The 14261-nt window shown below is 39.7% G+C and overlaps 1 protein-coding gene across 2 annotated transcripts; it reads left to right on the forward strand.

The window, feature by feature from the left end:
- Positions 1-1220: 1220 nt before the first annotated feature.
- On the forward strand, positions 1221-4795 carry LRG1 (leucine rich alpha-2-glycoprotein 1). Of its 2 annotated transcripts, none has more exons than XM_027850992.1 (2): positions 1221-1390; positions 2866-4795. In XM_027850992.1, the coding sequence occupies exon 2, from the start codon at positions 2955-2957 to the stop codon at positions 3960-3962; it is 1008 nt and encodes a 335-aa protein (XP_027706793.1). In that variant the 5' UTR covers positions 1221-1390; positions 2866-2954; the 3' UTR covers positions 3963-4795. The 2 variants fall into 2 exon arrangements, with proteins under 2 accessions (XP_027706793.1, XP_027706792.1); XM_027850991.1 differs by having other exon boundaries at positions 2939-4795.
- The last annotated feature ends 9466 nt before the right edge of the window (positions 4796-14261 follow it).

Below are 14261 nucleotides of genomic sequence, written 5' to 3' on the forward strand. Positions count from 1 at the left end.
AACAATCAGAGAGAAGGAACAGAACAGTAACAGAGCGCGGAGATTAACCACAGGCTTCCTCCCCCATTCAGGGCCTCATTTTCCTGCTCTGTAAAATGATATCTTCACCTTCACCCTCCTCTTCCTTCTCAACAGTGTATGAGGATCATATAATCACAAAATGGTAAGAGTTTGGAAGGGTACCTAGAGGATATTGAGTTCAAACATCCTCACTTTACAAATGTGGAAACTGAGTCCCAGAGAGGGAAAGTGACTTATTCAAAGACACATAGTGAGTCCGTGGTAGAACAGACACCAGATCTCAGGCATCCTGACTCCTAGGCCAGAGTTCTTTACACTGCACCTCATTGTCTCTGTCTGATGGCTCAGACACGGGAGTATGGGGGGCGGGCACCCAGGTAAGAAGGTGGTTACATAAATGACTAGCTAGAAGGAATCCGTTGGGGCCTCAGATGGGAAGGGGAGGCCCATCTATTTCTCCAGGAACAGAGACCAGGAAGCAGCAATTTCTCGGTGACCAACAGCTCTGGCCCCCATGGCAATGATGAAATCCCATGGGACAGACTCCAAAGTAAAGAACAGAAAAGAACCCTGCACCCACAGCCTTGACCCGGGTTCTTCTGGTTCCGGTGCGAATTCTGATGTGTAACTTTGCAAGACACTTGCCTCACTGGGCTTCTGCTCATTGTCTCATCTACCAAATGAGGAGGGTTGAGCAAGATGAGCCCTCAGGGCCCCCCCAGAGACATTCTTTATTCTAAGAGTCCTTCCAATACTGACACTCTCTGCTCTAAGGGCTCTCTCCCTCCACCACCACCACCCCAGCTCTAACACTCTCCGTTCTCAGTTCCAAGCCCCACCCTCCCCCCCTACCCTCAGCAATATGTTCTAAGAACCTTCCATGCCATGACTGTCTGTGTTCTAAGGTCCTCATTGGCTGAAGTTCTATGTTCTATGGACTCTTCCAGTGCTCGTGTTCTAGGGTCTTCTCCTCCACCACCACCCCTCCATCTCTTTGTCCCCAGGATCCTGAAACTTGGATTTATGCCCTTGCAGAGGATGGGAGGAAAGGGCATGTGACCTTCAAACTAGGGATAAAATCTAGGAGAAATCTTGATGGTTAACCCCAAGGGTGACACCTATTCTGGGAAGTCTCCTCCCCTTTCTCTTCCCCCCATCTGGGCAATGATTTCACAAGCAACCACAGAGGCCCTGAACTGGAACATGCCAGGGTGGCTAGGGATTCTACAGCAGCGTCCTTCACTGTCTCCTGCCCCACCTACCTTTATATAAAGTCTCTACCGCAGGAAGGCTCCAGAAAGAAAAACCAGTGAGCAGTAACTGAACAGACAGACGCTATGTTCTCCTATAATTCAGAGCCTGGCCAAAGGTAAGGACACAGGGGCACGCACAAGGATAAACACATCTGACTCACCAACAGACCTATAGTGCCACACACAAATACAAAGGCAAAAACACAAATACAGAAAAAGACAAGGCAATGCACGCCTTAGCACAGAGACAAATGAGACAGAAATACAGACACACACACACACAAACGTAGAGACAACTAGTGTGCATGCATGCCCATGCACACACACACACACACACACACACACACACACACACACGTGGACACATTCAGGAGACCATGAGGTGGGACAGAAGGGAGGGACCCAATTAAGGGTAGAAGTGGGAGGGGGACCTTAATCAGGAAAGCTGGGAATGGAGACAAGGGAGCAAGAGAAGGGGAAGAAGGGAGTTTCTGGGTCCTGTCCAGCTTCTTAGGGAGATGGTAAGGGACAGGGCCATTAGCTAGGATACCCCAGTGCCTCCCTCTAGACCATATGGCTTAGACACTGACTAACTAATTGACTTTAAGTCACTTCCCCCCTTTGGTCCTCAGTTTCCTGTCCTGTAAAATGAAGGGATTGGATTAGTCTCCTTCAGCTTTGGTACTGTGAATTCTAAGAACTCTGAGCAGTTGAGAAAGGGTAACAGGGAGGGATTCCCGGAGAAAGTGATGCTTCAGGAATAATATGGCTGGAAAGAAAGGGAAAGTCTGGGGGGGAATGTGGAGAGGACATTCTGACTGAAGGGAACCGAAGATGAGCTAAAACACTAAGGTCAGTGGTAAGAAGAGTGATAGCTTCCTCCAAATTATGTTGTGTGGTGGGGAGGGCAGGGAGTAGAAACACGACAGAGACAATGTGTAACATTAAACCTGGGAAGGGACTTTTGGAGGAAGGAGCTTCTCATAGGAGTGCTCTCTCTTGAATAGAATCATTGTTCAAATTTAATATATTCATAGAATGTCAGAATTGTAAAAGGCTTTACAAAATACCATGTCACAATTGGACAGAGCCTCCGAATGTTAGAACATAGAACATGGGATGTCAGAAGCAGTATTATGTATTAGAACTATCTCGTGATTTGGAATCAGAGGACCTCCATTCTAGTGCCCCCCTCTGCCACTAACTGGCTTTTGGGCTTAAGCAAGTCACTCACTTCCTGGGTCCTATTTCCTCATACAGAAAGGGAGGGGATTGCTCCAGGTGCTTTGTATGGTCCCTTCTAACTCTAAATCCTGTGATCCTTTGGAAGGAACTTTAGAACATACAAAGTAAGATGAGGCTGGAAAGGGAAAATGTTTCTAGGTTGGGGGGAGGGACCTTAAATGTCAGATTTTTTTTAACAGAGGAGTGTCAAGATCTTTCGGAAGGAAGAGAATTGGGGCAGTTGTAAAGGATTGATTGGAAGGGGAGACAGTGGAGGTGGGAAAAACTATTAGAAAGTTACTGCTAAAGTTCTTTGAATTATAAGGAAACTGAGGTGATCATCTGGTTTACTCTCTTACCTTATGAGGTCCAGAGAACTGAAGTGATTTGGACAAGACTGCACAGCATCCAAATAGTGATTCACCTCTTTGTGTCCACAGCCTGGCTACCTGTGGCATGGGTAGCTCTCTAGCCATGCAACTGCTGCTATTCCTTCTGCTCTTCCCATCTCTTGGGCAAGGAGTTCCTTGGTGCCCCAAGGCCTGCAACTGTACCTTGCCAGTCAATGGCACATCAGCCACCTGTGGTCCCCTGGACAGCTTCCCCAAAGGCCTTCCTGTGGATACTACTTTTGTCTTTATAGAATATACCAACCTCTCACAGCTCTCAAGTGACGCCCTCAAGGGCCTCCCTAATCTCAAGGAATTGCACCTTGCTGGCAACAGGATTGACAACGTGAGCTCTGGGCTCCTGACACTCACACCCACCCTGAAGGTGCTGGACCTGACAGGTAACACCCTGTCTGAGTTACCCAGTGGACTCTTCAGAAACTCAGCAGCCCTCCACTCCTTGGTGCTGAAAGGAAACAGACTACAGACTCTTAAGGCAAACTGGCTAGAGGGGTTGGTGGCCTTGAACTGGCTGGATGTATCTGCGAACCAACTCCAGAGGCTGCCCCCAGATCTGCTCCTCAACTTTACTGCCCTGAATATCCTGGACTTATCTGATAACATGCTGCTGGAGCTGCCCCCCAGTCTGCTGAAGGGCCTCCCCAACCTGGAAAGGCTTCACCTGGAGGGCAACCAGCTCCAGACTCTGGCCAAGGGCACCTTTTCTGCTACACCACACCTGTGTTACCTTTTCCTCCAAGGAAACAAGTTAAGCAACCTGCCTTCCAGCATCTTCAGCACCTTGGGTGAGCTAGATATGCTTGACCTATCCAACAATTTGCTGGCACAAGTCCCTGATGGGCTGTTGGATAAGATGGGGCAGATGAGGGTTGGATTTGATCTCTCAGAAAATCCTTGGAAATGTGACGAGAAGCTATGTGGTCTCTACCATTGGCTTTTGAACAACCAGGACAGAATGTTCTTCAAGAATAAGACCCTCTGTGATAGCCCCGAAGACCAAGCAGGCCAGATGCTCCTAGAGGTAGCTAAGAAAAGAGTCTGCCCCAAGCAGTAGGTCCTAGGGGACACAACAAAGGGCTCTACCTTCTCAACTTTGCCTTCTACACATCCCCCTACATACTCAGCAGCCTGAACTCACACCCCAGCGCCAGCCCCAGGCAAAGCTTTACTAAAGGTTCTCCCCTTACCCACAGGCCCTGGGCCCTTGAACCTGACAGACCCAGAATCCCCATAGTCCAGGTTCCTCTGTCCCCAAAGCTTCCGCCACCCCCCTCTATCCTGAACTGCAAAGATTCCATCAATACTGATTGAGTATCTCTTGCCTGGTACTCCAAAGCCTGACCAGTCAGCAGGATTGCTTTCCTCCTCCATTTTAATTGAAGATGTAAGGAAATAAGTCAAGGAAATAATGTAGAAGGACCTATCTGGACCTATCTAATAACAGCTGCCCCCTCCAATCTGCTGAAGGGCCTCCCCATCCTGGAAAGGCTTCACCTGGAGGGCAACTAGCTCCAGACTCTGGCAGAGGACACCTAGGAAAAACTGTAAGGAAAAATCATAGGAAATAAGTCAAATAAGAATACAGAGATAAAGGGAGATTGTTGAGGGCTGGTTCTTACTCATTTGGCCATTTGTGTTCTTAAGGAGATGGTGTCTCCATGGAAACATTTGGCCCAAACATCCTCACTTTTTTTAGGGGCTAGGAGTCACGTGAGAGACTTTCAGAGAGGCAGGTTTCTGTGCAATTAGATTGTGAGCTCCTTGAGGGCAAGGACAGTCTTTTGCCTCTTTTTGTATCCCCTGTACTTCTCTTGATGCCTGGCACATAGTAGGTACTTAATAAATGCTTACTAACTTCCTAATAAAGGTATTCCAAAGTAAAATGGCCCACCTGGAATGTTGGAATGTTCCATCACAGGAGACCTAGCAGAAGCTGAATGATCACTTCCCTAATTAGTCTCCTATCTTCTAGTCCCTCCCCTCTCCAATCTATCCACCATACACACAGATGCTAAAACAATCATCTGAAAGTACACTTCTGACACTGTCACTCTCCTGCTCAAAAGCCTTTAGTGGCTCCCTGTTACTCATACACTATTATACAGTACCTGGGAGGCTGGCATTTAGAGTCCTCCATGCAAGCCACCTTTCCAGGCTGATTTCACATACCTTAAGGCATTTTAAATTCCAGCCAAGCTGGCATCCTAGCTTTCCTCCAAATTCCTGTTTCCATCTTCCATTCCTGGGCTATCCCTGGCCTGACATGTACTCCTTCCTCTCCTTCAACTCCTGGAATCTCTAGATTCCTGCTGGACTCAACTGAGGGGCTGCCTCCCCTTTCATGTTGGGGATTGTTTTCTATCACCTCAATTTATCTTGTATTTACTTATCTGTGTACATGTCATACCTCCCCCAACAGAATGCAAGCTTCTTGAGAGCAAGAACAATTTTCTTTTTTCCTCCTCTTTTTAGTGCCAGTACCAAGCACATAGTAGGGTCTTAATGTTGAATAATTGAATGAATGTTGTAAAAGGGATTCTTCTTACAAGTTGGACACAATGAACCTTGAAGCCACTTCTAGCTCTGAGGTTCTATGAAAATCTAGATCATTTTCTCCTACTGTTGAGCCAGTGGATTTTGGCTATAATTTGGATCTTGGAGTACATTTAAATTAAGTGGAGTTGTGACTTTAAAAAAATAAATTGCTCTGACTTACGTAGCCAGTAAATAAATATAAAAAGTTTCTGTGCCACTTGGGAGTACCCTTCAACCAACATGTATGCCCCAAACAAGCTCACCCCAGGCTTTACTAACTCTCTGTTTCCATATCCATTCCAAATTATAGCTCATAAACTCCCACCCATGTGTTTACTTTTACTAGTCAGACCAAGGAAGCAATTAATTCAACTCAAAAGCATTTGATAAAATAGCAGTGAGAGAAGTAGCACTAGACCATTTCCCCCATAAGCCTGGGGCTCACTCTCTTACAAATGCACACATCATTAGTGAGGCAAATGAACACATATTCATGGAATGTATGTGGCCAGAATGAACACAGGGAGGGGTGTACACATGGGAAGCATGTGGCCAGGGCATAAGTAGAGAGGGGCAACTTGTAAATCTACCACTATAGGGCTATGGGTCCACATAAAGCAATAGCTAGAAATCAGGGCTTTGAACTCTGCTAGACCTGGGTTAGATACGGGTTCAAACCCTGCCTCTGACACTATCTTGGGAGGGAGAGGTTAGGGAGCAATAAAAAATTAACACCCCTTCCAGTGCTTTAAATAGCATTGGCAAAGGGGGAGGTGGGAAAACATTTCAGAGCCAATGATATAATCATACTGCACCTGTTAGCCCTGATTCCCATTCTCCATTAGGGCTCTCTTGGTCATGTTAAACATGGTATGTAGACTCTGACAATTCTAGCTTCCTGCTGGTCTTACGTGGCTGATGCTAGATGGTGCTTCACTGGTCTTGCCATCTCTGCAGGTCACTACCAAGGATAGCTACTCTGAGCATGAGATTCTCTCTGCTTCTAGATTCAGCTGGAGTCCTCAGTTGAGGCACTATCCCTTTCTTCATAAGAGGAATAGAGGGCACTACCTCTTTTCTTTGGCAAAATGCCTTTGCCAAAATATAGCAGAGACCTAGCTATAACACTTTTCAAAAGTGCTACAACTAGGGGAAAACCCTTAACAGCTTTTTCTCCCATGCCTCAATATTCAGAGCCTTGGCTATAATAGACATTTCTTCTTCAAAAATTATTCTTCCTCCCAAGAGCCAAGTTCGTGACAGCCTTTAGTGAAAAAAAAAATGCATACAAACTTAAAGTCAATTTTTAACCTCTACTTCTAGCTCATCATTGACAGAATGTCAGAAATGACACCAATGTCAGAAACCTCACTCTGACTTAGGGTTAGAAGTTCCTTTTTATTCTCTGCTTAATGTCTAATTGCTATACTATATCCAATCAATATTAGCTTAGAAGATGCCCTCCCAACAAACTGCCAAGGGCTCTTTGGGTCTGAGGTCCTCTAGTTTTCTCAACCCTAAGATTCTTTTTGATTTTCTAAGCAAGGAAATGAAAGGGGAAAGCACAGGAAAAGAAGCCAAGTGCTGGATCAATGACATACATCATATGTATATGTATATACATATATATATGTATATAACATAGCCTTATACATATAGCCAATAAAATGTCTGAGACTTTCTAACATTCTGACATAGAATGTCAGAGCTGAAATAAACCTTAAGAACCATCTAACCCAATCACATTTTTTAAAAAATTATGACAGGAAAAATGTGATTACATTGACTTGTGATTACATTGTTGTAAGGAGCCTCCCAGAAAAAAACTTCCTCTCCCAATGTAAAGAGGAACCTGCTCTTCCACTTTTCATTTCAGATCACTGCCTTCCTTATATGATTTTATTAAGGTGGAAAAAAAAACAAGAATTCTATTTAGTTTGATAATGAGTTTTGTAGAAAGACAGCCAGACAAGTGGATTTAGATTAATTGCAATGACTAATCTTGGCCTCTGAGAACAGGAAGTAAAATACACTTTCCTCCTCTCAGTAGAAAAGGAGGGGACTTAAAGATTGGAACATCACTCACATTATTACAAATGGTAGTTTTTATAGCATTTAAGAATTGGAAGGGATCTCATAACCATCCAATCAATCCATACCTGAAAAAGAATCCCCTCTAAAGCATACAAGGAGACAAAGCCAAGATAGTGGAGTAGAAGGGAGCAGTGTGGTTCAGCCACCCTTCACCACTACATGACTCAACCCCGACCACCAACTACCATGTAACTCAGCCTTTTTGTCAGGTCATTCTGATTCAGATCCCTGTGGGAGGGAGCTTTGGTGGATCTCTAGTGGAAGAAAAGAACCACAACATAGTCACTCTAAAGAAGAGGGTCTCAACTCCATCTCCAGAAGAGGGGCAACCTCAAAATCCTGGGCAAAATAAAGGCCCCCCCCAGGAAGAAAAGGCTTCAACTCAGTCTGATCCCTGGAGGAGGGGGAACCTTGATGTGTTGGGAGGAAAGGGAAGGGTGAAAGAAAGTGCCTCAGTGTGATCCCTAGGGAAGGAGAGATCTTGGACTTCCAGGGCAAAAGAAGGGCTTTGTCCCTCACAGGCCTTTACAGCAGTCCCTGGAGACTTCCTGATAAAGGAAAGCTCTGTCCTCCAAGGAAAAGATCTTCTATAGAGAAACAGGGACCTAGGTCTCAGATCCCCCCACAAGGAAAGGGCTTCAGCAAGATTACTTCAGATGCCCTCTCAAGAGATCTGCAACCTTGCTGCAGGCAAGGAGTAGGGCCTCAACATATAAAAAATGGGGAGGGAGGGAGGGAGGGAGGGAGGGAGGGAGAGAGAGAGAGAGAGAGAGAGATGCCCAAGATACAAACCCAAAAGAGAATAACTCCAAAACACCTACAAGTAAAGCCTCAGAGAAAAACACAGTTTTCCCATAAAAGCAAATTAGAATTCCTAGAAGAAATAGTTTAAGATGATATCATAAATGAAATGAGTCACTGAGGAAAGAATTGGAAAGGAAATTAGAGCAATGGAGGAAAGACTTGGAAAGAGGATTAACAGTTTAACATAAGAGATACAAAATCTTACTCAAATAACACTCTCTAAAAATTAGAATGGATCAAATGGAAGTTTGGAAACAAGAAATATTAAAACAAAGTTAGAAAAAAAACTTTTAAAAATAGAAGAAAATGTGAGGTATGTCATATCAAAAACAACTGACCTGGAAAATAAATGAAGGGGAGATAACTTAAAAATCATTGAGCTACCTTCATGGCAAGACCAAAGAAGAAGAAGAAGAAGAAGAAGAAGAAGAAGAAGAAGAAGTTTTATATCATTGTTTAAGATATCACAAAAGAAAATTCCTCAGACATATTGGAACAAGATGGCAGAGTGAAAATAGAAAGAAACCATCAATCACTTACTGATAGAAATCTTCAAAATGAAAACTCTTAGGAATGCCTTTGCCAAAATTCAGAGCTTCCAGATCAAGGAAGAAATACTTCAAAAAGTAGCTGTGTGACCCTGGGCAAGTCACTTAACCCCAATTGCCTTAAAAAAAAATACTTCAAAAAGCCAGAAATAAAGAATTTAAGTACAAATGAAACAGAATTGCACAAGATTTAGTAGCTACTACTATAAAGGAGAAGGAGTATGTAACTTGATATTCCAAAAGGCAAAACTTATAGGCCTATAACCAAGAATAACAAAAAATAAGTTAGCTATAGGCCTATAACCAATTTACTTAACAGAAATGAGTGTAATCTTACTGGAGTGGGGGTAGGGAATGGATCTTCAATGAAATAGATGACTTCCAAAGATTCCTAATGAAAAGACTAGAGCTGAATAGAAACTTTGAAATACAAACATGGAAATCAAGAGAAACACAAAAAGCTAAAAACAAGTGAACAATCATAAGGGACTTTGTAAAGATAAACTGTTTATACTGTTATAAAAGGGAGATGATCAAAGGGTCCCTTCAGAGCCATAATGTCATCAGGTATGATAGAAAGAGCCAAATGAGACAGAAGGCCTACAAGAGGTTTTGTTATTTTGATGATGTTGCAAGAAGAAAGGAAAGAAGGAGGAAAGACTACATTAGGGGAAAATGGGGGCAGGGAAGGATGGGTAAACTTATACATAATCTGGGTACATAAGTAGAAGTTTTTATAATCATTGAGGTGGGGGAAGTGGAAATTATGTGAACCTCACTTTTATCTGAACTGGTTAAAAGCATATGGAACACAGAGTTTGGTGTAGAAATGCATTCAATTCAACAGGAAAACAGGAGAGAACAGAAAAAGTGAAGGGGAATATAAGGAGAATAGATTCAAGGAGGAATTAGTCATAAGTAAAACAAACCCTAAACTTGGAAAGAGGAGAAAAGAGAGAAGAAAAAAACTGAGTTAGAACCACTAATAAAGAGAGTGTGGGGAGAAAAGAGGGACAAAAGTATGAGACTTGGATAAAGAGAAATATATAATTAATAAACATTATTGAAAATGTGAATGGCATAAACTCACTCATAAAATGTAAAAGGATAGAATAGATTAGAATGAAGAATTCAACAGCAGGATGTTTACAAGAAACATAACATAAAGACTGACACAGAGTTAAAATAAGGAGTTTGAGCAAAATCTGTTATGCCTCAGCTGAAGTTAAAAGAAAAGTAGGGATGAAAATCATAATTTCAGGAAGGCAGTAGCCAAAATAAAACATAATTGAAAGAGATAAACAGGGAAACTACATTTTATTGAAAGGTACCATAGACAATGAATTCATTTCAGAATATAATATATGCACCAAATGTCATAGTATCTAAATATTTAAAAGAAAAGATAAATAAGTTACAAGGAGAAATAAACAGTAAAAACCTATAATGGGACAGCTAGGTGGCACAGTGGATAGAGCACTGGCCCTGAACTCAGGAGGACCTGAGTTCAAATCTGGCCTCAGACACTTGACACTTACTAGCTGTGTGACCTTTGGGCAACTAGCTTAACCCCAATTGTCTCACTCCCCCCCCCCAAAAAAAACCACTATAATTGTAGGAGACCTCAATATACCCTCTAAGAGCAAGATAAATCTAATCAAAAAACAAACAAGAAAGAAATTAAGGACCTGAATAGAATTTTTGAAAAGTTCAAAATATAGACTGATGATGATTATTGAATGGGAATAGAAAGGAGTACACACATGAATAAACTGTACAGAATACCTTTACAAATATTAACCACGTATTAGGACATTTTAAAACCTCACAAACAAAAGCAGAAAAGCAATAATACTAAATAGCTCCTTTATTTGCCACGTTGCAATAAAATTATATTAAGGAAAAAGCCATTGAAGAAAGGATTAAAAATGAATTGGAGACTAAATAACAAGTCTAAAGAATTGGTGTGTAAAAGCATAAATCATAGAAATGATAGACAATTTCATCAAAGATAATGACAACAAGGAGACAATATACCAAAATTTTGAGGATATAGCCAAATAAAATTAATATCTCTAAAGATTTTCATAAACAAACGATAGAAAGAACAGATTGGTGAATTAAGCATGCAACTAACAACCTAGAAAACCAAAAAAATTTAAAATCCCAATTAAACACCAAAATAGAAATCTTGAAAATCAAGGAAAAGACTAATAAAATTTAGATTTAAAAACCATTTAATTAATCAATTAAAATCAGAGCTGTTTTTAAGGGAGAAATGCCAAAAGTAGATAAACCATTAGCTGATTTGATTTTTTTTTTAAGGCAACTGGGGTTAAGTGACTTGCCCAGGGTCACACAGTTAGTAAGTGTCAAGTGTTTTGGTCTGAGGCCAGATTTGAACTCAGGTCCTCCTGACTTCAGGGCCAGTGCTCTATCCATTGCACCACCTAAAGGCCGCTAGCTGATTTGATTTTAAGAAATAAAAGAAGAAAACCAAGTTACCACTATAAAAAAATGAAAAAGGAGAATTTACAACAAAGAAAGAAGAAACTGCGGATTTTTTAGAAACTATTTTGCCCAACTATATACTAATGAAACTGACAACTTAAAGGAAATAATGGAATATTTATAATTATAAAATACCTAAATTAAAGGAACAGACATTTTAAAAACAACTCAAAAAAGAAATTGAGCAAGCTATAAATGAATTCTTTTTTTGTTTGTTTTTGGTTTTGTTTTTTTCTTTTTTTTGGCTAGGCAATCATAAATGAATTCTTAAGAGAAAAAACAGGACTAGATGGATTCACAAGCAAATCCTACCAAATGTTCAAAGAAAAATTAATTCCATATTATACAAACTGTAAAAATAGTAAAAGAAGAGATCCTACCAAATTCCTTCTATGACACAAATATGGTCTTGTTATCTAAAGAGAGTCAAAACAGAGAAGGAAAATTAAAGACAAATATCTCTAATAAAGATTGATCAAAAAAATTTAATAAAATATTGGCAAAGAAGCTACAGCAATATATCACATAGATTATATAGTATGACTAGGTTAAATTTATGCCAAAAATACAGGATTTGTTTAATATTAGGAAAAATGTAAACATAAGTTTAATAACAAGAACAACAAAAATCATATAATCATATCAATAAACGCAGAAAAGGCTTTTGACAAAATATAACACCTATTTTTGTTTTAAAAAACATCAGAATACATGGAAATAAATGTACCTTTCTTAATATGCTAAATAGTATAAATCTAAAACCAAGTGCAACATATATGTTGAAGGATTAAATTAGAGTACTTTTCAATAAGATCAGGAGGGAAGCAAACATGTCTATTGTCACTATTTCTATTTGACATACTGCTAAAAATGCAACTTATAGCAATGACATGAAAAAAAGATTAAGGGAGCAAGTACAGTCAATGAATAAACAAAAATTATCACTTTTAAGGATGATATTTTAGTATACTTAGAAAACCCTAGAGAGTCAACCAAAAAATTACTTGAATTAATATCTTCAAAAAAGTGACAGGGTATAAAATATATCCATGCAAATAATCAACACTTTCATATAATACCAATAAAATGCAGCAGGAAGGAATAGGAAGAGAAATTCCATTTAAAATAACTACAGAATGCACGAACTGTTTGGGAGTATACCTACCAAGATACACAAAAGAACTTTATGACTACAACTACAAGACACTGTTTACAGAACTAAAAGACAAATAAATGAAGAAATATTAATTGCTCATGGGTAGGCCAAACCAATATAATAAAAATTAGAATTCTACCTGAATTGTTTTATTTACTCAGCACTACATAAAAGATCAAAGAATTATTTTCTAGAACTAGAAAAAGAAATAATGAAATTCATTTGAAACAATAAAAGGTCAAGAATCTCAACAGAAATCTCATACTGTACTACAGGAAGTATTTATCAAAACAATTTGGTACTGATTAAAAATAAAGAGATCAATCAGTGGAACAGATTGGTATACAACATACAGAAGAAAATGAACCTAGTGGCTTAGTGTTCAACAAACCCAAAGGCTCCAGATAACTAAAGGAAAGATTAACTATGACAAAAACTGCTGGGAAAACTGGACAGCAGCCTGACAGAAATTAGGTTTTGACCAACACCTCACATTATATACCAAGGAAAGCTTCAAATGGATACAAGACTTAGCTATAAAAGGTCACATTTTAAACAATTAGAGGAGCAGATAAGAAATTATCTTTTCAGATCTAGAGATGGGGAAAAGTTAATAAATAAACAAGAAGGGGACAGCAAGGTCATGTAGTGGATAGAGCACCGGCTCTGGAGTCAGGAGGACCTGAGTTCAAATCCAGCCTCAGACACGTAACACTTACTAGCTGTTTGATTTTGGGCAAGTCACTTAACCCCAATTGCCTCACAAAAAAAATTTTTTAAATAAATAAATAAACAAGGAATAGAGAGGATCATGGAAGATAAAATGGATGATTTTAATTATATAAAATTTTAAAAGTTTTTGTACAAACAAATCCAATTCAGCTAAGATAAGAAGGGAAACAGTTAACAGAAAAAAAATTTACAGCATTTCTCTGATAAATGTCTCATTTCCAAGACACATAAGAAATAAATTAAGATTTATAAGAATAAGAGCTGGTTCCCAATTGGTAAATGGTCAACTAATATGAACAGGCAGCTTTCAAGGACAAAAATTCAAGCTATCAATAGTCATATTTTTAAAAAAAACATTACTAATCACTAATAGGGAAATGCAAATTAAAAGAGTTCTGATGTTTCATCCTATACATATAAGATTGGTAAAGGTAACAAAAAAGGAAAGTGAGGGGCTTTAGGAAAATAGGTACATTGGTGCACTCTTGGTGGAGTTGGGAATTGGTCCATCTATTCTAGAAAGCAATTAGGAATTATGCACCCAAAGTTACTAAATTGTGCATGCCCTTTGACATAACTACACCACTACTAAGTTTTTACCTAAAAAGAACCCCCCCAAAAAAAGAAGAAAAGGTCCTATACGTACAAAAATAGTTATAACAGATCTTTTTGTAGTGGCAAAGAACTATATACTAAGGGGGGGGGTGGAACCTGAATTGGGAAATGGTTGAACAAATTATGGTACATTAATATAATGGAATATTATTGTACTATAACATATGAAGAGAGAGTTTCTGAGAAACCTGGAAAGATTTATATGAACTGATTCAGGTTAAAGCAAGCAGAACCAGAAGAATAATTCATACTCTAACATCAATGTTATAAAATAAACAATTCCGAAAGATTCAGAACTCTTATCAATGCAATGATTGGGAATTAAACTAGATGACTGATGATGAAAAATGCTGCCCAC

The sequence above is a fragment of the Vombatus ursinus genome, unplaced genomic scaffold (genome assembly GCF_900497805.2).
Source record: "Vombatus ursinus unplaced genomic scaffold, bare-nosed wombat genome assembly UNPS02009173.1, whole genome shotgun sequence".
In the NCBI taxonomy this organism is placed as follows: Eukaryota; Metazoa; Chordata; class Mammalia; order Diprotodontia; family Vombatidae; genus Vombatus; species Vombatus ursinus.

Bases quoted from the DNA above. Each gene is read 5' to 3' on its own strand.
- LRG1 (XM_027850991.1), top strand. From the start codon at position 1,359: ATGTTCTCCTATAATTCAGAGCCTGGCCAAAG. The intron at 1,391-2,938 runs GTAAGGACACAG...TTGTGTCCACAG, and splicing joins AATTCAGAGCCTGGCCAAAG to CCTGGCTACCTGTGGCATGG.